At 39.8% G+C, this 24,625-nt stretch overlaps 1 protein-coding gene across 3 annotated transcripts in view; it reads right to left on the reverse strand.

Moving 5' to 3' along the window:
* pusl1 (pseudouridine synthase like 1) overlaps window positions 1-24,060 on the reverse strand; it is a 59,745-nt gene extending 35,685 nt beyond the window's left edge. For 2 of the 3 annotated variants that reach the window (XM_057845916.1, XM_057845914.1), the window contains exons 1-3: window positions 23,606-24,041; window positions 23,481-23,541; window positions 18,422-18,609 (exon numbers count right to left, since the gene is read on the reverse strand). In XM_057845916.1, the coding sequence (XP_057701899.1) occupies window positions 18,422-18,609; window positions 23,481-23,541; window positions 23,606-23,661 (305 nt within the window). In that variant the 5' untranslated portion in view covers window positions 23,662-24,041. Of the gene's footprint in view, window positions 1-18,421; window positions 18,610-23,480; window positions 23,542-23,605 lie in introns of all 3 variants that reach the window. The other variant, XM_057845915.1, reaches the window with a different exon arrangement.
* Window positions 24,061-24,625: the final 565 nt, after the last annotated feature.

A 24,625-nucleotide genomic window follows, 5' to 3' on the forward strand; every position in this document is an offset into this window, starting at 1 on the left:
CAGTGCCAGGCAAACACTCAGTTGCCTTGACATTTTTCCGAGTAAGGCCAACGACGTCATGCATCAAGAGAGACAATAGCTAATTAATATGCTCACTCGCCACCCTGTGGTCTGGGGTGTGAATTGCAACCTGTCAAAATGACGGACGGACTTCAGTTTTTTCCATCACCGTTTTAAAAAACCGGTCAACGACGGAAAATATTCGGTTAACGCGACCCCTGGCTGCGAGTATCTTGAAATGTTCCTAAGTGAGGTCATTCACATCTCACACTGCACCAATGAACTCGCATACATGTGATGTTACATCAAGCAAATGCAAAACATACAGTTGTGTTCGAAATTATTCGACCCCCACAGCAGATAAGCGTTTTTGCAAGTTTGACATTTATTTTTCATGTTGTTTATAATCACATTAAATAATGACAAGTCAGACAGATACAACTGAAATAACACAAATATTTTTTGGGAATATTCTAGGCATGTGCCGGTATGAGATTTTGACGGTACGATAACCGTGAGCAAAAATACCGCAGTTTCACGGTATCACGGTATTGCAATTATAGCTCCAAAATTTTGAGATGTATGGGGTTTAAAAAAAAAAAAAAAAAAAAAAAAAAAACTTTTTTCCATTGAACAGGTTTTTTTTTTCAGAACATATTTGCAAATTGGAACATGAATATAATGTGAAAATAAATTAATGTGAAAATTTACATTTTGTATTTACATTAACAAAAAATAAATATTTTATATAAAATTAAAATAAATAGAACCTAGACTATACCCACAGCCACAGCTCAAGTTGCTCAATAATAGAGCAAGAACAAAATAATTGCTATAAAAAAGTAAAAACACTTCTAAATAAAATTAAAAATATATGCTGTGACTTTTTTTGAGGGGGAGAAGCTGAAGTTTTGCCATTTTCAGCCACTGTGTCAACTCTCTTCTACATGATGTCATGCCTTTGTGTTAAAAAGAACAAAGAATTCATAAGTTAATAAGTTAGTTAAAAATGTATAAGTTAGTTTTATAAGTTAGTTAAAATGTAAATATTGTTGAGGTTTCAAGGTTTCATCTAAAACAAAAAGTGAGGAGTGAGACCTCCTCTCGCAATTAGCGATCTTTGACATGATCCCCCCCCCCCCCCCCCCCTTCATTCAAGCTTGTTTCTCACACAGCGGCTGTGAGACATAAAACGTCGACGAAGCTGCTCTCCCAGCTTAGCCTAGGCTAACATTCGTCTTTGTAAGTTTAACTTAGTTTGTATATTGAATTTGAAAGGAAAATGTATGTTTTGTTTTTGGCGACCTTTTTTATGGTGCTACTGCTATCCTGTTGAATCTACTCACATGTGGAAAAATACAATTTCATTTGTATATTTCACCACGATTTGAGAGCTCAATAAATTGAAGAAAAGTACGCCTTGTGTTTCGAGGGTTTGTTTTTGGGTTTGCTGGCTGTTTAGCAGAATAGCGTCACTGACACTCACGGCAACAAACAGGGGAAGGGTGAGCGCTGCCGCACCAAGCCACTTCGGCTGCATTTAGGCACATGAAAAATAGTGAATACCGTACTAAGGTATGACGGAAAATTTTAGTGGTTTTGAAACCGCGACGTTTTCACACCACGGTAAACCGTGAAACCGGTAACTGGCACATGTCTAGAATATTCCAATTTATGGCCTTTCTGTGATTACTTCATTGACAAAATTATTCAACCCCTTAGGTATGTATAACTTCAGTACTTTGTACAATATCCTTTGCAACAATAACATCCTTTAGACGTGAAGCATAGCTTGACACCAGTTTCTTGCAGTGATCCACAGATATCTCTGCCCATTTCTCAAAGGCAAAGGCCTCCAGTATTTAAAGGGTACCACGTTCTAATAAAATTTGTAACATTTTAAATAAAAAAATAAACTAGTAGCTGTCCAATATAATAAATTACCAGACTCAGAACAATTAAGGAACTATGTTTAAATAATACATTTCACTGGTCCTTGGCATACATCTTAGGGTGTTTGATAAACCCCTTCTTCGGTCAGCTTCACAGGTGGAGTTTGTTGGCGTCCTGCTCTGTGCCGTCCCGTCGCCGGTCCTGGCCCCTGGATTTTCAGCTAGGGCTTGTCTGGTTGCGTCTGGTCGTGCGTGGGTCCCATCGGGTGCGTGGTGTTCTTGCGGGCAGGTGGGGGTGCCGTGCGGTTGCCACCACCGGACCGCGGCCCTTCCCTGGCCGGCTGGGGCGGGGTGGAGTGGGGGTTGGGTGGTGTATGCGGCGGCCAAAGTTCCCTGCCGGGTCGGCCCGGCCGGAGCCGCATCTCCTTGTACCGGGTACCGGGGAGGTGCCCCCTGGTGTCATACCACGCACCCCTCCTGACTCGGGTGGGCGTTGGGGGGGTTGCGCCTCCATCCCCTTGGTCTGTCTCCGGCCCTGTCTGCCTCTCCGGACCGCAGCAGCCACCGCTGCTCTCCTGCCAGGGGGCCTTGGGTGGGGTTTGCCGTCTCTTGCCGGTGGGGTGGACATCCCCTGGTCTCCGGCGCTTGGCGTAGCGCCTGCTTGGGGTGTGGGGTGGGTCCTCGGGCAGCAGGGGGAGGGGTGGGTGGTTGCTGGTGCGCCGGGGGTGGTTTGGGGCGGGGGTTGATCGGGGCCCTGGTGCTTCTCCCTCCCTCCGGCCGGTGGCTCTGGTGGACTGGGCCACGCCTACAGGAGCCTGCCTCTTAATTCACCCACTTCTCACTTTGCACTGCTAATACCTTTCACCCTGGCACCTACATACTCATTCATTTCTCCGGGGAGAGTTGAGACTGGGGCAGACAGTCCCGACCCGGCTCCCCCCTAATTTTATTGCATTACACACTAAGGTTGTGGGATGGATGGGACCTGTTGGGGGGGGGGGGGGGGGGGGGGTGCTCATTGTTACCTCCTCACGGCAGGCCCCGCCATTCCTGCACCTTTTTAAATGCACCACACACATCATACTCCACGGGAGAGCTCCGGCAAAGGGCGGTGGGATGGGTGGCTGGGTAGAAATTCCATGCAGCGGTCTCACTGCCCCAAGCCGAGCTCTTCTATTTTAATGCATACATTGCACTACCCTCCCCACACAATCCCATCACGGTGCAGCCGGGAACCTGGCAGCCACAGTAATAGGGTGGTGGTGGGTCCCACACTTTTTCTCTATGGCGTGGCTCCCGGGGCATGACCTCCCCTCTGTCTGGGCTGCCGGCCGCGGGAGTGTGTGTGTGTGTGTGAGGGGGTGGTCGGGGCTCTGATCTCGCGTCGCCCCGCGGCTGCTCCTCGGCGTTTTCCTGCTTTCGCCTTCCCTTTTCTTCTCTGCCTGGGTATTTGTATGATCAACATTTATTCAATGTTGATGAGCTGAAGATCCACATTCAAGCGTTCAATCTTGCATTGTTTATTTTTTCTCCGTTTAACTAGACAAGAGGAAGTCAACAAGCATGCCCCAAAACCGTACAAACATAACGCCACACCCCTCTAGTGGCTTGGCGGTGAATTACAGAGCAACGTGTCACCTGGCCGGAGAACCATCAAATGTCGAATGACGCCGTAGTCGCTGCGCCATCACCGCAACGCGGGAGCATAACTCTACACAAGTACTTTTGGAGTTTTTGGAACAGTTATTTTGGGGTACTTAAAGGGTTAATTCCAATTCACGAGGAAATTCAGGTTACGTCGCCAGCATAGGAACGGAACTCGTTCCAAACCCCGGGGACTACCTGTACATAGACAATTCATTCTACACCCCTGAGATATGTATTTTCATTAAGGAGTTACATGTTCTTATTCAGGCTACTCTATTTCTTTTGCCGGACTGATCAAGTCATTGCCAACAACATTGGAATTCCTCCTCTGGTGGCAATTTTTCTCAATTTCACGCTCATCCATCCAGCATCATTTTAGACTGGGCCAGAGTCCACCACTGTGGGGGTAAGACTAGCAGCCCAGGATTTTCTTCCTTCAAGTTATGCTGCGACAAGGCTAATGCGACAACTGATCAAAAGCATCCTTCATTTCCCCTCACGTGGGAACAGATGGTTTTCTACTGCAAGCCATATAAAACTGTGCATGGGTCTTTGTCTAAAATGCCAATGCGGCAGCTTTTATACAAAAGGCAAAGGCATTGTCGGAGAGCACAAAGCTCAGGGGAGCTAAGCGCTTACGCTCAAATATTTAGCATCGGTTCAGGATGAGATGCTCTTTGATGTGCATCCAGCAGGGGGACGCTGTACACTTCTCTGCGACTGCGTGGCATTTAGACCGCTGTCTGTTTTGATACCATATCAAGTAATGAGACACAATGATTCCATCTGTGTGAGCTATTTAGATGTAATTAAGGTCAGTGCAATTTCCAATCATACATCTGCTTTGAATCCGAACTGGGAAAAATGGTAAACTATCAAGATTGAGGAACCTCATTCAAAAGAAATCTTGGTTGTATAATTCTCCTTCTCCTCAAATCTTTATGACACGGTAAAAAAAAAAAAACCTTCTGTGTACCTCAAGATACGTTATGCGATACAAAGCTCACGATAACGATTATCTCACCGAATGACAATATAATAATCAGCGATGTATGGGTACGAAAATAACGCTATAATATTTTACTATACAAGTATTAAACAGAAAAACAAGCTCTTTTTATCCTTCTGCTTTGAATTGAATTGAGTTTATCACTTAAAGACGTCCAGTTAATTTGGATTGGACGTCTGTGGCGGTCAATGGCAACCAATGAGTTTAATATGGGGGCATTTCAGGACATTTGCTGTTGATTTTCAGTCACTTCCTGTTGATTTTGGGGCATTTCTTGATTTTGGGTTACTGAACAGGAAGTGACCCAGGAATGAATAGGCAGTCACTCAAATTCGACAGGAAGTGACTTGTAAATGCACTACAACGAACAGAAAGTGCCCTATAAATGAAAATCGGAAAGACTGGCTGCAAATGAACGAATGTTCCACCGCCTCCCAGAAAATAACATTATATTTTTTAAATATTTTATATCTTGCCAAAACACGGTAGAAGCTATTGTCTCGAAATATAAATAAATCGCAAATTACCCTTATAGCACTTGTTGCGTTTTGTTCATACAGTAACACAAGCGCATTCGCATTCATATCATTTAAAAAAAACAAAACAAATAGCCATAGAATTCTGAACACTGTTTGCCTCTTGGCCTTTATGATCACCCAAACCTCACATTTAGTTTGGTGTGCCCCTGACTGTTGAAGTGAGAGAAAACACCATGGAGAGATCAAAGGAGCTGTCTGACGCCTTCGGATAGAAGATTGCAGACGCTTATGAGTCTGGTAAAGGATTTTAAAAGATCTCAAAAGAATATAAAATCAGCCAATACACTGTCCGGAAAATAGTCTACAAGTGGAAGACATTCAAAACAACTGCCAACATGCCCAGGTCTGGATATCCAAGCAAGTTCACACCGAGAGCAGACTACAAGATGCTAAAATAAGTCTCCAAAAACCCTAAAATGTCATCACGGGACCTACAGCAGGCTCTTGCTACTGTTGATTTGAAAGTGCATGCCTCTACAATCAGAAAGAGACTTCACAAGTGTAACCTTTGTGGGAGGTGTGCAAGGAGGAAACCTTTACCCTCCAACAAGAACATGAAGGCCAGACTGAAGTTTGCCAGAGTGAATGTAGACAAAGAACAGGACTTCTGGAATAAGGTTTTTTGGACGGATGAATCTAAAATTGAATTATTTGGACGCCAGAACAGAGGACAAGTTTGGCATAAACCCAATACAGCATTCCAGGAAAAGAACCTCATACCAACTGTGAAGCATGGAGGTGGAAGTGTCATGGTTTGGAGATGCTTTGCCGCAGCAGGAGCTGGACAGCTCACCATCATAGATTCCATCATGAATTATATCGTGTATCAGAGGGTGCTTGAGTAACATGTGAGATCGTCTGTGAAAAAAATTAAAGCTGAAAACTGGACCCTGCAACATGAAAATAACCAAAAACATAACAGTAAATCCACAAAGAATTGGCTGAAAAGGAAGAAATGGAGAGTCATGGAATGGCCGAGTCAAAGCCCAGATGTTAATCCCATTGGGGTGACTGTAAACGGGTTGTACATGCAAGAAACCCCTCAAACATCTCACAGCTGAAAGTATTCTGCGTTGAGGAGTGGGGCGAACTTTCTTCAGCCCGATGTCAAAGACTGGTAGATGGCTACAAAAAGCGTCTCACTGAAGTTATTTCAGCCAAAGGGGGTAACACTAGATATTAGGTGGTAGGGTGTCCTAACTTTTTCCTCAGTTAGAATATGAATTTTTGTTGATATATTTGGTTTCATGAGTAAAACAATGTTAATTTTTGTTGTGTACCAGCAATTAAATCACGTTCTTTTCCAGAGATAAAGAAAAACCAAACTCAGACATTGATATGTGAACATTTGTTAATAAAGAACTGAATAATTAATGAGGTGTCATAATTTTTTCACGTGACTGTATGCCACTTGTTTTGTTGTTATGTGATGATTTTAGTTTCGTTTAGACACCGTGCATTATTTGTCCTTTTTCGGGAAGTTGATCTGCTTACGTACGGTAAGGGTGGACTGTTCTTCCCTCCCACAAAATAGCAGGTTGCTAACAATGGAAATATGTTTTATATGTAGCCTATTCATATGAACTTGATGTGAACATGAGAACATTTTGTAGTGTGAGAAATTTTTTTCAGGGTGTCCAATCCAAGCAATTTGACTCCTCAAATAGATGGTACCCTAGGCAACCTCCTAGCTCGCTTAGGTCCTCGGCTTACCCTGGCCAAGCAGCCTTATATGATTGCTAACAGACATTATTGCTGTTTGTGCACATTAAAAAAAAATCATTACTTACCCACCGCAACAATATATATATTTTTTTTACCTGTGCCATTGTTTACAGACAAGCTTTTATATATAAAGTATTTCCAAAGAATTGGATGATGTGACCTAAAAATGGTCCTATTGGCAAGGTATTGCTGTAAATATGATATTGGATGTACACGCATGTAAGACATTATTCAAGTCAGGGGTCGCGTTATCCGAATATTTTCTGTCGTTGACCGGTTTTTGAAAACGGTGACGGAAAAAACTGAAGTCCGTCCGTCATTTTGACAGGTTGCAATTCACACCCCAGACCACAGGGTGGCGAGTGAGCATATTAATTAGCTATTGTCTCTCTTAATGCATGACGTCGTTGGCTATTCTGTCAGAATATTGTAGCGTCACCGGGGTCAGGCGGCGGCACCGTGATTGACACATCAACGCGAGGTTCTTATTGGTGCACCCGGTGTGCCAGCGCGTCATCCAATTGGTGGACCAAGGTTGCCGCCTGTGTATAGACCCCAATCACATGACATCACAACTCCGCCCCCCTGACTGGAGCCGCCATATTGTCCGTCAGCTCGTCGTGTTTACACATTACCGCTACGTACATGCCTCCTATTACGGCGTGTTTTTCTGCTCGTTAACATTAATAATCAAAATGGTGAAGGCGTGTGTGGCGGTTGGTTGCAGTAACAGAGAAGACAGACGGAGAGACTTGAAGTTCTACCGTATTCTGAGAGACCCGAAGAGGAGAGCGAGATGGACTGCTGTAATTCGACAAGAAATCTGGGCACCAAACGATCACCACAGACTATGTAGTAGTCATTTTATATCTGGTAAGATGCATTTAATATATATTTAGAAGATTTTGGGCTGACAACCACAATTAAGATCATTGTGTGACGTTGGTGATTGGGGTCTATATAGTTGCCTCTTTTTCTTTGGGGGCGGAGTTGTTGTTTTGTTGGTGTTGTTGGCGATAAGCAGAGTAAAAAGAGGGAGAAAAATACCACGACTTCCGTGTCTAATTTTTCGCCGCCAAGCAAGCGTTACAATATTAATTAAAAACGAATGAAAACTAAATACTATTGAATATGTCATCATTACCATTTTAAAAAATTAAGTGACAGGTAAAAATAGATTATGACCGGATTTTTATGACCCTGTCAGTCAAAATGACAGACAACGAAAATGTCTAGCGCAACCTCTGATTCAAGTCCACAATGCTTCATTTTGTTGTCGTTACAGCTCAGAGAAACCATCTATGCTAGCATGCAATGTATGAGTGGATTTCTATTTCTCGTATACAGACTCAAAAATAATATTAATGCTGCATTCATGTTGTGTCGTAATTATGGAAAATACCACTCGTCGTGTCGAAAATTGCATGTGAACGCCCAGTCAAGCAGTACAGTGGTATGAAAAAGTATCTGAACCTTTCGGAATTTCTCACATTTCTGCATATAAAATCACCATCAAATGTGATCTGATCTTTGTAAAAATCCCACAGATGAAAAAAAAGTGTCTGCTTTAACTAAAACCACCCAAACATTTACAGGTTTTCATATTTTAATAAGGATAGTATGCAAACAACGACAGAAGGGGGAAAAATAAGTCAGTGAACCATAACATTTAATAATTTGTGCCCCTCCTTTGGCAGCAATAACTTCCTGGAAATGCAAATCAGTCTGCCACATCGATCAGGACTAATCTTGGCCCATTCTTCCACACAAAACTGCTGTAGTTCAGTCAGATTCCTGGGATGTCTGGCATGAATCACTGTCTTTAGGTCATGCCACAGCATCTCAATAGGGTTCAAGTCTGGACTTTGACTTGGCCACTCCAGAACGTGTGTTTTGTTCTTCTGAAACCATTCTGAAGTTGATTTACTTCTGTATGTTGGATCATTGTCTTGTTGCAGCATCCATCCTCTTTTTAGCTTCAATTGTCTGACAGGCCTCAGGTTTTCCTGCAAAACATCGTAATAAACTTTTGAATTCATTCTTCAATTAATGATTGCAAGTTGTCCAGGTCCTGATGTAGCAAAACAGCCTCAGATCATGATGCTCCCGCCACCATGCTTCACAGTGGGGATGAGGTGTTGATGTTGGTGAGCTGTTCCATTTTTTCTCCACACATGACGTTGTGTGTTACTCCCAAACAGTTCAACTTTGGTTTCATCAGTCCACAAAATATTTTGCCAAATCTTCTGTGGAGTGCCCCTGTGCCTTTTTGCGAAAATTAAATGAGCAACAATATTTTTTTAGACAGTAGTGGCTTCCTCCGTGGAGTCCTCCCATGAGTGCCATTCTTGGCCATGGTTTTACATATAGTTGTTGTGTGCACAGAGATATTGGACTGTGATAGTGATTTCTGTAAGTCTTTAGCAGACACTCTAGAGTTCTTTTTTTTTTTACCTCTCTGAGTATTCAGCGCTGAACTCTTGGCATCATCTTTGGTGGACGGCAACTCCCTGGGTGTGAAGCAACAGTCCCAAACTCTCTCCATTCGTAGACAACTTCTCTGACTGTTGATTGATGAACATCCAGACTTCAAGGGATGAATTTGTATCCTTTCCCAGCTTTATACAAATCAACAATCCTTGGTCGCAGGTCTTCAGACAGCTCTTTTGACTGAGCAATGATGCACATCAGATAATGCTTCTCATCAAGACATTTCTTACCAGGTGTGTGTTTTATAGTGGGCAGGGCAGCTTTAAACCACTCATTAGTGATTGGGCACACACCTGACTTAAAATGTTTGGTAAAAAATGGTTTCAATTGCTCTTTAAGTCTCCTTAGGCAGAGGGTTCACCTACTTATTTTCCCCCCTTCTGTCACTGTTTGCATGCTATCCTCATTAAAATATGAAAGTCTATAAATGTTTGGCTGGTTTTAGTTAAAGCAGACACTGTATTTTCATCTATGTGATTTTGACAAAGATCAGATCACATTTTATGGTGATTGTATGCAGAAATGTGAGAAATTCCGAAAGGTTCAGATACTTTTTCATTGCACTGTATTTTCTCCTGTAGAACTAGGATTGTACTATGATACCCGGGTTTCTGAGATGGGTGGACCTTTTACTTTTCAAAATGGCGGGGCGCAAACAAGCTGTGAATAGGAAAAAACTAAGTTTTTAAAGTAGAATTATCATCAATTTGCATGTTTTTTTGACACCAAAATAATAATATATTGTATATTTTTCAAAAACATTTTCTAAAACTATTTTTCTAAAACTTTTAAACAAGTGTTCATTAAAATGTTCAGTTACAAACAAAAACTTATTTGGATTTTGAAGCACTCTTCTTGCTGTAGAGGATGAATTAATACTGTACAGTGCCTTGCAAAAGTATTCGGGCCCCCTTGAACCTTGCAACCTTTCGCCACATTTCAGGCTTCAAACAAAGATATAAAATTTTAATTTTTTGTCAAAAATCAACAACAAGTGGGACACAATCGTGAAGTGGAACAAAATTTATTGGATAATTTAAACTTTTTTAACAAATAAAAAACTGAAAAGTGGGGCGTGCAATATTATTTGGCCCCCTTGCGTTAATACTTTGTAGCGCCACCTTTTGCTCCAATTACAGCTGCAAGTCGCTTGGGGTATGTTTCTATCAGTTTTGCACATCGAGAGACTGACATTTTTGCCCATTCTTCCTTGCAAAACAGCTCGAGCTCAGTGAGGTTGGATGGAGAGTGTTTGTGAACAGCAGTCTTCAGCTCTTTCCACAGATTCTCGATTGGATTCAGGTCTGGACTTTGACTTGGCCATTCTAACACCTGGATACGTTTATTTTTTAACCATTCCATTGTAGATTTGGCTTTATGTTTTGGATCATTGTCCTGTTGGAAGATAAATCTCTGTCCCAGTCTCAGGTCTTGTGCAGATACCAACAGGTTTTCTTCCGGAATGTTCCTGTATTTGGCTGCATCCATCTTCCCGTCAATTTTAACCATCTTCCCTGTCCCTGCTGAAGAAAAGCAGGCCCAAACCATGATGCTGCCACCACCATGTTTGACAGTGGGGATGGTGTGTTCAGGGTGATGAGCTGTGTTTCTTTTATGCCAAACATATCGTTTTGCATTGTGGCCAAAAAGTTCAATTTTGGTTTCATCTGACCAGAGCACCTTCTTCCACATGTTTGGTGTGTCTCCCAGGTGGCTTGTGGCAAACTTTAAACGAGACTTTTCATGGATATCTTTGAGAAATGGCTTTCTTCTTGCCACTCTTCTATAAAGGCCAGATTTGTGCAGTGTACGACTGATTGTTGTCCTATGGACAGACTCTCCCACCTCAGCTGTAGATCTCTGCAGTTCATCCAGAGTGATCATGGGCCTTTTGGCTGCATCTCTGATCAGTTTTCTCCTTGTTTGAGAAGAAAGTTTGGAAGGACGGCCGGGTCTTGGTAGATTTGCAGTGGTCTGATGCTCCTTCCATTTCAATATGATGGCTTGCACAGTGCTCCTTGAGATGTTTAAAGCTTGGGAAATCTTTTTGTATTCAAATCCGGCTTTAAACTTCTCCACAACAGTATCTCGGACCTGCCTGGTGTGTTCCTTGGTTTTCATAATGCTCTCTGCACTTTAAACAGAACCCTGAGACTATCACAGAGCAGGTGCATTTATACGCAGACTTGATTACACACAGGTGGATTCTATTTATCATCATCGGTCATTTAGGACAACATTGGATCATTCAGAGATCCTCACTGAACTTCTGGAGTGAGTTTGGTGCACTGAAAGTAAAGGAGCCGAATAATATTGCACGCCCCACTTTTCAGTTTTTTATTTGTTAAAAAAGTTTAAATTATCCAATAAATGTTGTTCCACTTCATGATTGTGTCCCACTTGTTGTTGATTGTTGACAAAAAAATTAAAGTTCATATCTTTATGTTTGAAGCCTGAAATGTGGCGAAAGTCTGCAAGATTCAAGGGGGCCGAATACTTTTGCAAGGCACTGTCGGTCTAAAGCAGTTTTGCCCACGCAACAAACTAAAATGAAGTCAGTCTTTGCTGTTATTCTTTTTTTTTTTTTTTTTTTTTTTGCTATGACAACAAAATCACTTGAACAGGGTATACTTGTAATTACCAATTAGCAAGTGGTAAGGATGATCTTTCCCAAAGCATGTGAAGACAGCAATATATGATAAGCAGTTCTACATTCAACAAAATTGTGCTGCCATACACTGACTTAGACAAGCTGGGGTTGGTATATTCAAGCATATGTAAGAAGGAGGTGACCGTCTGTGGGTGGCACAGTCAAAAACGATGCTGTTCAACTCAATGCATCATGCATGCAAGTGCACGGGTAGGCCTATTTCTGTTCCCAGAGTTACATTATAGGTCTCTGTGGCTGTGTGTATGCGCCCAGCACATGATAAGAGAAAGTAGGTTACGAGGGAGGGGATTGGGTACGACACGTGGCACAGGAAAGCCTTACGTCTTTTAATGACACCTGCTGAAATGTGAAATGACAGCGATTGCCCTTTACCTACACCTCAAATTCACAGACACAAACAAACAGGCATATTAAAACATACTCCATACATACATACTCCACATAAAACACATTCCTTCACTTCTATTTAAAATGTCAAGGTTGTTTTCTATATATTCTTACCATGACGAAAATAAAAAAGTTAGATGAGTGATTTCTGTTCATTTATTTATGTTGGAGTTGCGCAAATATGAATCAAAAAGCTTTTGGCCAGGTAACCGTTCCTGCCTGACCATTAATAAAAATAGCTTGGTGTCAATGGGGGACGCCAACATTTGAGGAGGTTATTTCTATTCGGTGCTATAGGTGCATACATGTGTGTTATTGGACGCTACAGAGCAAAAAGCAGAGCAGAGATAATCCTTTCTAACCTTCTCTCTGCAGGTTGGAGGATTAGTGGGATGCAAGTGGGATGGTAGGAGCTTCCCTCCTTCCTTCCTCCTTCCCCCTGCCGTCTGTTTCCCAATTGGCTCGTTCTGCTTCACACTCTCACCTTTCTGTCTGTTCCTCATCTTGATTTCATCCCACTTTCACAGTCTAACACTATCGCACCAGTGTGCCGTGAAAGATTAGCAGGGGTGCTGCGGGAGATAACGTTTGTCTTATTTTGTTGGGAAAATTGGGATTCATTTATCACTAATATACATTTGGTCATCTAACTATGTCAGCAATATATAGCAATGAGCTTTTCTATTAGCTGGCAGAAAATACAAGAAACCTGTCAAGGGCTGCAAATAACGATTATTTTTACACTTGATTAATCTGACGATTAATTGTATAAGTGTCACTTTTTTTTCAATAATCGTAATTTTCGGACTATAAGCCGCAACTTTTTTCCCTCATTCTGAATCCTGTGGCTTATAGTCCAGTGCGGCCTCTTTGTTGATTTATTTGGAATAATAGGTAACCCTTTATTTGACAGCGATGTCATAAGACTGCCATAAGACTGTCATAATTATGACATAACACTACCATGGGCATTAATGAATCCTTATGACAGATGTCATTAAGGGTCATCCGGCAAATTATGTCACTAACTCAAATTATGTCCAGCTAATGTCCATCTTCCTTTATGTGTTTATGTGCTTTATGTCAATCTTTTACGTCCATTCAAAAGTGAGATCATTTGCCAGATGACACTTAATGACATATGTCATAAGCATTCCTTAATGCTCATGGCCGTGTCTTGTCATAATTATGATGGTCTGATGGCGCCACTGTCAAATTAAGTGTTTCCAAATAACATAACAAGCAATTAATGAATAGACTGGAACAGTAACTGAAGAAATAATTAGCACAGAACAGGGATTTTGATTGTTATTTACATCTGTAGCGCCGCAATGCATGCTAGGAGGCATGTTGAACAACAACAGTGTTGACGCAGGTGGCAGCAGAGGTTGACTGTCTACTCCAAAAACGAGCAGTGATGGCCAAATGAAGCTTCTTGAAGCAATGACGCTTTGCAAACAATTGGTTAAAAGCTTCAAGGTGGTCCATTTGGTCTTATGACAGTCGTATGATGCCGCTGTCAAATAGTGTTACCGGTTAATATCTTTTGGTGCAAATATCTCATAATACAGTGAGGACAGCTGCAGCTTATAGTCCAGTGTCTTATCTATGAACAAACGCCGTTTTTGTGTCAAATTTGATGGGTGGCGGCTTATACTCAGATGCGCCTTATAGTCTGAATTAGGAGTGCACGATATCCATTTTTTTACACCGATACCGATAACTTCCTGCTCCTCAAGGCCGATACCAATACGATAACCGATAATATAATTTTTCAATGTAAATTTACCTGAGTTTTTGAACACCTGTAGGTAAAAAATACTAGTGGTTGATTCAGCATAGATTTGCCTTTGACCAAACCAGAATTTTCACGATGACATGAACATTATTATAATGAACAAAACTAAGACAAGAACAGTTTTGACTTAAAAAAAAGTGCACATATTAATTTTTTCAAATAAATATAATTTGAGTCAATCACAATCAATCAGTTGATATCATTGACGATGTGTTGCCCCGAACAATGAGCACTGATCTAAAACAAACATAAACCCAACATGTATTGTGCTTTGTCAGCAGATAAAACATTTGGTGCAACAGGAGAGACTTTTGTCGTCTTGGTCCATGAAACAACTTTCTTAACCTGGCAATTATAGAACAGCAAGCCTATCAATAACCAAAAGGCCACTCAAGAACTTCTAAACATAACAATGTAAAATGCAAACATTTGCTAATTGCCATAGTAAGGTTTATAACTCTTTGAAGGAAAAATACAGCCTCTAGAACACTAACAAAACTTTGCATACTGGCAAAACAGGAGTGGAAACAAATGTTCGCGTCCCAATCCGACACCGTGCCAAAAATATTATTAATAGGCCCGATAATATATAATGTTATTGGAGTTATTGGGATGACGTTATAATTCCTATTATCGGACCGATAATTATCAGGCCGATAATTATCGTGGACCTCAAGTCCGAATATTACGATACCTTCACAATTTACCTTGAAGTTGTTTTAGGCATGTCGTAAGTAACAATGAAGACAAACTAGAAGATTATTTCCTTCAAAAATAATATTTTTATTACAGCTTCTTGATTTAACAAGTCTTCAACTGCATTATTTTAAGTACATAGAACTTGTTATAGTGTTTAAAAAATGTTCTGAGTATAAAACAAAAATAATTTCTAAGTAATCAAATCAGACAAAAGTCCTGTTCATTCAAATAAAAAAAAGTGCTGCTGTACAACTGCATTATTTTAAGTACACAGAACTTGTTATAGTTTTTAAAAAAGGTTCTGAGTATAAAACAAAAATAATTTCTCAGTAAACAAATCAGACAAAAGTCCTGTTGATTCAAATAAAAAAAGTGCTGCTGACTGACATTTTTTTTTCTTGTGGGCAAAGCGCTGATATTAATTGTGTCAATGTGTCAATTTCTTTAAAGCAACCACACAACAAAACAGAATGAAGAGGCAAACTGTAATGAAGCTTTATCAAACAGTTGTTCATAAATACAATGCAAATCCAATTTCAAAGCACACTCTCTTGTATGTCAATTTACAGTTTGAGTGGGAGCAGACTAAGCTTTTATATGAATGGGTTTATGTGTGTGGTTTCTTTAGAAAAAGAAATGAGACAACTTTACAATCTAACAATAACTCAAGCGCTAATATGCTTCTCCAAAACACAATACAAACGGACACTTAAGACATTGATTATCATAATCGCTAACCAGCTTAGCGAACTATGCTAAATAGTAACTAATAATATTGATTCAGCAACCCAATCTGAGTGTAGCAGTGAACTCACTCTCTCTTGCTTTAATCACTGGTGCACGCGCGAAGCCTCACATTACACACAAACAAGGACCCAAGCGGGACTGCTCATAACTGCCGTCAAAAATGGATTATCAAATTAGTTGGCAACTAATTTATTAATTGATGTTAATCGATTAGTTGTTGCAGCCTTAAACCTGTCACTCAAATGAATTCCTTTATGATCACCAGTCAGTATATCAAATTGGTGTCGAGCAGTCATGGATTTCAAAATGAGCAAATCATTTTGTCATTCAAATGAGACGAGATTGGACCTTTTTGTGTGGGTGTGTGTGTATAAACACAGCTTTGAAAAACCTTCGACGGCATCCACTGAGAATGTCTATGGAGCATACTTAGGGCATATGAAATTCTTTAACTGATTGCACTTGTCATCAGGAGGCTTCTAGAGAAACTTCAAATGCAGAATGGGAAGCAGCAAAACCAGTCCGATGTCGGCATTGCTTTTCAATGGGACGATTGACTGGGTGATGCAGCAAAAAACAGGCCAACCAACCTCAACCCTTGAGGAACTCACACATTAATTAGCACATGCCTGACAAAACTATCCATCTCAACAAGTACTTTGTTGTTTTTGGCAGCCCTTTTAATTTTTGTCATAGTTTTTTGGACGAAAATAGTTATTAGTCTTAGTCACATTTTAGCCATTTCAAAATGTGTTCGTCTTCGTCTAGTTTTAACCGACAATTACCAAAAATGTTTTCGTCTGTAAAATTCACAAGTTTTAGTTTATACGCATTTTCAATATACTACACAATGCTCATGGTTATAAAACAAAGGAAGAACATACATTAACTTTCAAGCAATGCTTGTATAAGGCACAAACAATGTGGTGAGATGGCAAGAACTGCTATGCTACACTAGCTGCAGACGTCCGACACATGATTATGTCAGCAGAAAGTGTTGGAACTAGGGCTGCAGCTATCAAATATTTTAGTAATCGAGTAATTGACTGAAAATTCTGTCGATTAATCGAGTAATCGGATAAAATATACATGAGAAAAAAAGACATTTCATCTAATATCGAACCAATTTCAGTCAATCAATGTCTTTATTTTTTATGTACATTGTTGAAAACAGCCAACAATTGCATCTAAGATGTGACTTGGAAAAAAAAAAAAAAAATCACTGCTTTCACTCAAAAAGCTTCTAGATCTTATTTAAAAAAAAAAAAAAACCAAACATATTTCTTATCTAAAAATGTAATTACGCTTGATAATACACAGCACTTAAAAGCTTGGTGTTTTTTCCCACATGTTTCAATTGAATTTCCATATGTGTCAAGCTATTTTTAACTTCTATTTAAGTTTTGAGTTAGTCTAAACATTAAACCCTGATAGGAATTTGAGTTTTTGCAGTGTTCAAAATAAATGTATGATACCTGCTGTATTGGAGCACATTAGGGACCAGTGCTACTTGGTGTGTTATCCAGCAATGACTACTGAGCTAAAATTGACAGTTAGCATTTTTATTTTACACCCCCATCACTCTACGGCGCTATGTTTTCACAGATTAAATAAAGCCAGTATTGTAAGACATGTTAGCCACGCATCGACAGTGGTCATAATTAATAGGAACGTATCCTTCCTCAGGGCTAACATTACGTGATTGAGTGACAGTTACGCTATATTTATTAGCGCTGAGAAATCTACTGCTTTAAGATGACGGCTGTTTACTAACGCCACCCAGACGCGGCCGAGTCTGTCATTTCGCATCGAGTTCTACGTACATGTGATATCTATGAGATGCATCAGACGCTACCTGCTACCATCGTAGCATCATACATGCGGGCATAGTTTTTAGCAACGTCGGCGTAAGTTGCAGCGGCTATCGGCTGCAGTAAGTTTTTTTTTTTTTTGGCTTCTTCCTCTACGCACGTGATGTCAGCGCGTTGTCTCGCATTAAAAGTAGTCCGGGCAAAACGTGATGCTTAGAGCTGGCAAAATTAAACGATTCCCCGAAGTGAATAAAATTACTCGGATCAGTTTTTAAACTCGAGTTACTCGAGTTGCTTGAGTATTCGTTTCAGCTCTAGTTGGAAGTTATCAAAACTAACTACACCTAAGCGCCAGCAGGGGGTGATAAATCACCAGAAACACAGGCAGACAATAAATGGACACGACAGCACTGCCAAATGCATGCTGGCCCAAAACTGATAATGAAAAACCAATGTCGATATTATCCGAAATGATTTGAAAATGCTTTTATCGGCCGAAATTATCGGCTAACCTCTACCTAAGTATATCTCCAACCAACATTTTCTCGCCCGCTCTAACCAACACAGAATAGGCACCATCATCATGAAAATGTAAGGGACATGTTATGAGAAGAGAACCAGACAACATCTCCCGGACAGCTCTTCACTGGACACCAGAAGGCGAAACGAAAACGAGGGCGTCCCAGGATCAAGACCCTCCATCACACCTGGGGGACTTTTTGGAAGCTGGCCCAGTATAGGCAGAAGTGGAATCCCTTTGCTACTGCCCTTCATGCCAGATGGCATAACAGGCATAAGTAATTAAGAGTGCTTTTATATATTTGTTCATTTTTTATTATATATGTATTTTATAAATAAAAAGAAAAAAGCGGTTAATTTCATGTAATTGTAAGAAAATTTGGGATTACTGTATATATTGCAATCACAATGACCTATATGAAGGATAAAATGTTGTCCCTATCACACAGTTGGACACTAAAACATCAGATACTCCAAAACTACGTACCTAATCTCTTCGTCTTTAAGGTGGAAATTAAGTGCCTCGACCAGAACGTCCTCCGTAAATAGTGGCTTGTCATTCTTTCGTTGCAAATCAAAGTGGGCTGAATTGGAGAGAGCGTGAACACCCCGGTCTGTCCTACTAGAAATGGACAGAGACACCGGGTTGAGGGGTCTCAGTCTTCTTATTGCATCCTGCACAGAGGCATGAGGGGAAACAAATAAATAATAACGATACTTTCAAGATCCATACATAAAAATATTCACACTTACATTCACACCTGTGTCAAAATATTTTCTCCAAGGGCCGCTTTCAGAAAAATCAAAGGTTGCATGGCCAACTTGAAATCCATCCACTTTCATTCAGAATTGGGTAAAAAAATATTGCTTTTAAAATGTTTTCATTTTTAATTGTTAACGTATCAGCTGCCGGAGACTGCAATAGACATCCAATCCATTTTGACTGGATGTCAAATTGGTTTGGACGTCTACCGCCGTCAATGGCAGTAAACCATGATCACTCAATCGTAGTCTCCGCCATTAAAATGGATCTGATGTGTTTAACTTTCTGTGGCAGTGAATAAGTTAAGGGCTACAAACAACTAAATAACCAACAGGTATAAGGAGAGTGCAATACAGATAGTCCCTGAGTTACAACGTACCCGACTAACATGATTTTGACTTTACAACGCTGTAGTCTTGTCCGGCATTTTGTCTCCAGTCGCATTAAAAATTTTTTTTTATTAATGTTACTTTTGTTATTTGATGCATACTTTTATTTTGGCGCAGGAAGCATAGAGCATGTAGTACTTAAAAAGTAAAAGCTGATGTACACACGAGGAACGTATGTGCGCACACAAAGAAGAGCGCACGTGCACACACGAGGAAGAGCGCATTTCCTTCTGTGAAGAAGTCATGCAGTCGAGTGAGAGAAAAGGGATAGATAACAGCTGCAAGCTTCCACACACATTTGTTGCTTGTGAAGCATCCACAGAGGCAACACCTATATATACACTGGGGCAAAATAAGTATTTAGTCAACCACTAATTGTGTAAGTTCTCCCACTTGAAAATATTAGAGAAGCCTGTAATTGTCAACATGGGTAAACCTCAACCAGGAGAGACAGAATGTGGAGAAAAAAAAACAGAAAATCACAGAGATGTGACATATTTATGTCACACTGCTGTTGCCATAGTGTGCACCTCCTCTGGGTGTGGTATTACAGAATAAAAGGAATGTCTGTGATGTCTCGGTGATATATTCTGAGAAGCACACTGAATAAAGAAGTGTTGTTCCATTCAAGTCTCGGCCTTACATGTACTTAGATGAAGGAAGTACATAACAAAAGTGTAACAGAGGCTAAACGTTTTCTGTAACTCTTCACAAGCTTTTCACACACCGTTGCTGGTATTTTGGCCCATTGGTCCATGCAGATCTCCTCTAGAGCAGTGATGTTTTGGGGCTGTTGTTGGGCAACACGGACTTTCAACTCCCTCCACAGATTTTCTATGGAGTTGAGATCTGGAGACTGGCTAGGCCACTCCAGGACATTTAAATGCTTCTTACGAAGCCACTCCTTTGTTGCCCTGGCTGTGTGTTTGGGATCATTGTCATGCTGAAAGACCCAGCCACGTCTCATCTTCAATGCCCTATCTGATGGAAGGAGATTTTCACTCAAAATCTCTCGATACATGGCCCCATTTATTCTTTCCTTTACACAGATGAGTCGTCCTGGTCCCTTTGCAGAAAAACAGCCCCAAAGCATGATGTTTCGACCCCATGCTTCACAGTGGGTATGGTGTTCTTCGGATGCAATTCAGTATTCTTTCTCCTCCAAACGTGACGACCTGTGTTTCTACCAAAACGTTCTATTTTGGTTTCATCTGACCATAACATTCTCCCAGTCCTCTTCTGGATCATCCAAATGCTCTCTAGCGAACCGTAGACGGGCCTGGACGTGTACTTTCTTCAGCAGGGGGACACATCTGGCAGTGCAGGATTTGAGTCCCTGGCGGCGCATTGTGTTACTGATAGTAGCCTTTGTTACTGTGGTCCTAGCTCTCTGTAGGTCATTCACTCGGTCCCCCCGTGTGGTTCTGGGATTTTTGCTCACCATTCTCGTTATCATGTTGACGCCACGGGGTGAGATCTTGCATGGAGCCCCAGATAGAGGGAGATTATCAGTGGTCTTGTATGTCTTCCATTTTCTAATAATTGCTCCCACAGTCGATTTCTTTACACCAAGCGTTTTACCTATTGAAGATTCAGTCTTCCCAGCCTGGTAGAGGTCTACAATTTTGTCTCGGGTTTCCTTCGACAGCTCTTTGGTCTTGGCCATAGTAGTGTTTGGAGTGTGACTGACTGAGGTTGTGGACAGGTGTCTTTTATACCGATAATGAGTTAAAACAGGTGCCATTAATACAGGTAACGAGTGGAGCCTCGTTAGACCTCATTAGAAGAAGTTAGTCCTCTTTGACAGCCAGAAATCTTGCTTGTTTGTAGGTGATCGAATACTTATTTTCCACTCTAATTTGGAAATAAATTCTTTAAAAATCAAACACTGTGATTTTCTGTTTTTTTTCCAAATTCTGTCTTTCATGCTTGAGGTTTACCCATGTTGATAATTACAGGCCTCTCTAATCTTTTCAAGTAGGAGAACTTGCACAATTGGTGGTTGACTAAATACTTATTTGCCCAACTGTAAAACCTTTTGTACTGTTTATTGTACGTTTTCAATTGTGGTCAAATACTTGGGGCGAGTTTATGTGATCATTTTTGCTGATGTGCGGCTGCTAAACGTTTGTGTGGATTGTTATTGCTGTGCCCGCAGCTAGTTATAAACACAAATTTGAATTATTGAAGGTGATACTGATTAATTTATTTTTTTTATTTTTGTTTCATTCTGCAAGTGCTGCTGAATAAAGTCAACAAACCACACGGACGTCTAATATAGTGATTTCGGAGCTTAGCTCGCTGTCTAGCGAGGACTTAGCTCCAACGTCTTAGTCAGAGGTCGGTACAGTAGCCAAAAATTTTACTCAAGTAACAGTATCTTTACCTCTAAATAATTTCAATCAAGTAGTCATCCGAAAATTTGCTCAAGTACAAGTAAAAAAAATATTTGTTGAAAAGAATACTGAATGAGTAACATTGTGAGTAACTGCTTACATTGTGTTTTTTTTTTTCTCAGCACTTAATCTCTATGAATTGTTATTATTGTACTGTACTATAACCTCTTACATGACCATATCAGGCCAAAAAGATGACACAAAAATCATTGAATTGAGAGCACAACAACGCTGAAACATTACCCGTCCAAAGTGCATTAGTGCCCTCTAGTGGAGAAAAAAATGGTACCTATGATTAGTATAATGGAGTCATGTGGTTATTGTTGCAACATCTCATCGGTGGAACTGAGACAGCCACTGTCGGCATCTCTGGCAAAAATCAGTCAATATGTAGAATAAAGAGGAAATATGTAACTAATCTAGTGTAGCCCAAAGTAGCGGAGTAAGAGTATTGTTTCTTCTTCACAAATCTACTCAAGTAAAAAGTATTGCATGGTAAAACTACTCTAAGAAGTACATTTTTCTCAAAGAGTTACTCACGTAAATGTAACAGAGTAAATGTAACGCGTTACTACCTACCTCTGGTCCAAGTGAGAACAGTAAAATGACGTATAGTACATGTTTTTTTGAGTTATTTTAAGATTTGGGGGGTCTTTAGGGGTACTTAAAGGGTTAATTCTGATTTACACTAGGGCTGTCAAACGATTAAACTTTTTAATTGAGTTAATCACATTTTAAAAATTGATTAATCGTAATAAATCGCAATTCAAACCATCTATAAAATATGCCATATTTTTCTTTAAATTATTGTTGGAATGGAAAGATAAGACAAGACGGATATATACATTCAACATACTGTACATAAGAACTGTATTTGTTTATTATAACAATAAATCAACAAGATGGCATTAACATTATTGACATTCTGTTAAAGCGATCCATGGATAGAAAGACTTGTAGTTCTTAAAAGATAAATGTTAGTACAAGTTATAGAAATTTTATATCAAAACTCCTCTTAATGTTTTCGTTTTAATAAAGTTTGTAAAATTTTGAAAAAAAATAAACTAGTAGCTCGCCATTGTTGATGTCAATAATAATTATGGTTCTGAAACCCATAAAATCAGTCGCACCCAAACGCCAGCAGAGGGCGGCAAAACACCAAAAAACACAAGTAATAAGTGGAAATGACACTTTGCTGTCATTTTAATCTGTTTGAGCGGGGCATGTGCATTAAATGCGTCAAATATTTTATCGTGATTAATTTCAAAAATTAATTAACGCCCGTTAACGCGATAATTTTGACAGCCCTAATTTACACGGAAATTCGGCTTACGTCCCCAGCATAGCAACGGAACTTCTTCGTAACCTGGGGACTACTTGTATATACAGTATACAGTATTTATACTTACACTACTGAAACAAACTTTGCACTATAATGAGAAAATGTCCAGCCACAGCCTCCCAAAAAGTCAAGAAAATCAAAACAAAGATTGATTAATTTATCTTACTGGATTGTGTGTTTGTTTGTTTTTTTTTTAAATAAATGTTTATTAATGTTAAACAAAATACTGAAATTCTACAGTTTCCTACGTTAATTTCAACCTGTTGCCAGGTTTGCACTCCTGAGCTAATGGAATGGAGAGACAATGGTTAACTGACTAGCTCCATCTAGTGTTAAAGATGAAAAGTGCAAGAGAATTTAGGCTGAATTTAAGGTTCTTGTGCAGGCCATATACCAAAGATATCTTCATAATTTGTTTTGGACCAGTAAAAACTGGGCTGCGGGCCGTAATTTGGACACAGCTAGTCTAAAGTAAAGGTGAGAGGAAGGTCAGGGCTTAGATTAAATCCCCAAAACTTCATATATGTGAGGCAGTTTTGCTAACCAAAAGCTTACCATGCTGTCAATTTAGCAGATGGATAGCAAAAGTAGGATTACTGTCTATATCAGTCTTGTATTCCAGTGTTTCATAATTTGATAACTTGTGTGTTAGTTACCTCCAAGTGATCTTGAACCCCCTTTTTCCCTAGTTGATGTGGAGGTACTTTGACCGCACCACTTTGCAAAACACAAACACAGTTGTTAAGATAAATACATCAAGTGCATGTGAAGAATTGCCTACCTGTATTTAGTTCCAATGTATTGGAAAAAGATGAGGTAGCGCGTCTGGTTGCACATGACCTTGTTCAATCTTTTTTGTTTTGCATATTACAAGATTCGCATGGTATAGCTATATTTTGGCCACTTTTGCCAGAAAAGCGTTGAATCTATTTAAACCGACCAATCGATGAACTTCGTGCTGGATGAGGGGAAGATAATGTACAATGTACAACATACTGCGAGTTGCATCCGCATGTAGGCACTATGCACGCTTCATTTTGTAGTCCGGAAGTAGCAGTTTAAACATCGCGGGGGCATCTCGTGTAAATTTGTGATTATTTGATATGCAACAGAGAAAAATACTGATTCGACGCTTAAGTGTATATTCAGCGCTTTACCATTTATTTGAGGTATTCCAAGTAAAGAGCGTATGGAGACATGGTTGGTTTAGTCGCGTTTTGATGACATCATCATGCGTCGCCAACTATTGCGTTTTCTTTTTCGTTCTTTTTTTTATTGAACCATTATACAAACAAAATAAAGAATTCAACTATCAACATCAATTGTTTAAATAATAGTATAATATAGTATAATACTATTCCCATCAATCAAATTCACCAAAGATAGAGAAATCATTTCTCCAGACATGGTTTGGTTTTTAAAAAAAAAAAAAAATCTACACTTATGAATGAAACATTTCCCCGTTAGCATTATCACATTTAAAACAAATTCTAAGTTCTTATCTTTTTTGATAAACACCAAACAAAATTGTTTCTTCTGTCACGGGCATATCAATTTTTTTTTTTTTTTATTGCAGCCAAGTCTTTAAGTAACTACAGAAGGAATTGACTACATTGCAGTGAAAAAAAGATATCATTTCAATTTTCAACATCCACATCACAAAAAGCCCAATTATTTGCATGAAAACCAAATTTCAGTCTCAAAAATTCCTTTCTCGGGTAAATTTCATTCAGAATTTTGAATTGAACCTCTTTAGTTTTATGAAATGATACAAAATTCTTTTTTATATTCTTAATCTTAT

Source organism: Corythoichthys intestinalis, chromosome 9 (genome assembly GCF_030265065.1).
Source record: "Corythoichthys intestinalis isolate RoL2023-P3 chromosome 9, ASM3026506v1, whole genome shotgun sequence".
Taxonomy (NCBI): Eukaryota; Metazoa; Chordata; class Actinopteri; order Syngnathiformes; family Syngnathidae; genus Corythoichthys; species Corythoichthys intestinalis.